Source organism: Anneissia japonica, unplaced genomic scaffold (genome assembly GCF_011630105.1).
Source record: "Anneissia japonica isolate Jap-2015-1 unplaced genomic scaffold, ASM1163010v1 scaffold287585_len104518_cov100, whole genome shotgun sequence".
In the NCBI taxonomy this organism is placed as follows: domain Eukaryota; kingdom Metazoa; phylum Echinodermata; class Crinoidea; order Comatulida; family Comatulidae; genus Anneissia; species Anneissia japonica.
The window spans coordinates 69,389-70,097 of NW_022706733.1; the positions used below are offsets into that span (position 1 = coordinate 69,389).

At 27.4% G+C, this 709-nt stretch overlaps 1 protein-coding gene across 1 annotated transcript in view; it reads left to right on the forward strand.

Moving 5' to 3' along the window:
* Positions 1 to 486, forward strand: part of LOC117106201 — a 773-nt gene extending 287 nt beyond the window's left edge. The window contains exon 2 of the mRNA XM_033247553.1: positions 74 to 486. Within this exon, the coding sequence (XP_033103444.1) occupies positions 74 to 486 (413 nt within the window). The remainder of the gene's footprint in view (positions 1 to 73) is intronic.
* Positions 487 to 709: the final 223 nt, after the last annotated feature.

Genomic DNA, 709 nt, shown 5'->3' on the forward strand with positions numbered 1-709 from the left:
AAACAAAATGTTTACAATTACGAATAAATGCAATTGGTAAATTAATTTATATTTCTTTCCTTTTTTTTGGCAGAATTTAAGTACGACTGTTGCATCATATGTGAAGATAAAAATTATGTGAATAAACTGGTCTCTGATTTAAAAACACAAAGACCATACCTGAAATGTATGTACGAAGATATTTCGGGTTATGGAAAATTCGCTGCTAATAAGCTGAGCAAACCAATGAAGGAATCTAGAAAAGTTATCGTGATTTTTTCAAACAATTCTGAAACTGAAGAAACAGAGTATGCTGCATTTACGGTTATTGGTGATATGATAAGGAACAAACAACTTAATACATCAAAGTTAATACCAGTAAAGTTAACACAAGATGCTGTGATACCAGAGGAAATTGAAGGATTCGTATGTGCAAATGCCCTAGATGACAGTTTTCTTAACAGACTGTTAATAACATTAGATGGTAATTATCTGTTTTTTCTTTAAATTTATTTTATTTTCACTACTATAAAAAAAAAAAGTAATAAAATATAACATATAATCGATGAAGACTTTTTAAATTTAAAATCAAAAATTGCACTACATCATAAATCCCATGCTAATTGTTAAACTGATCATTTCGAAAATTTGTATTTCTATTAGCTATCAATATAAACCCTATTAAATGAATAAATAGGCACTCTATAATGCATGTATACATTAATACTAA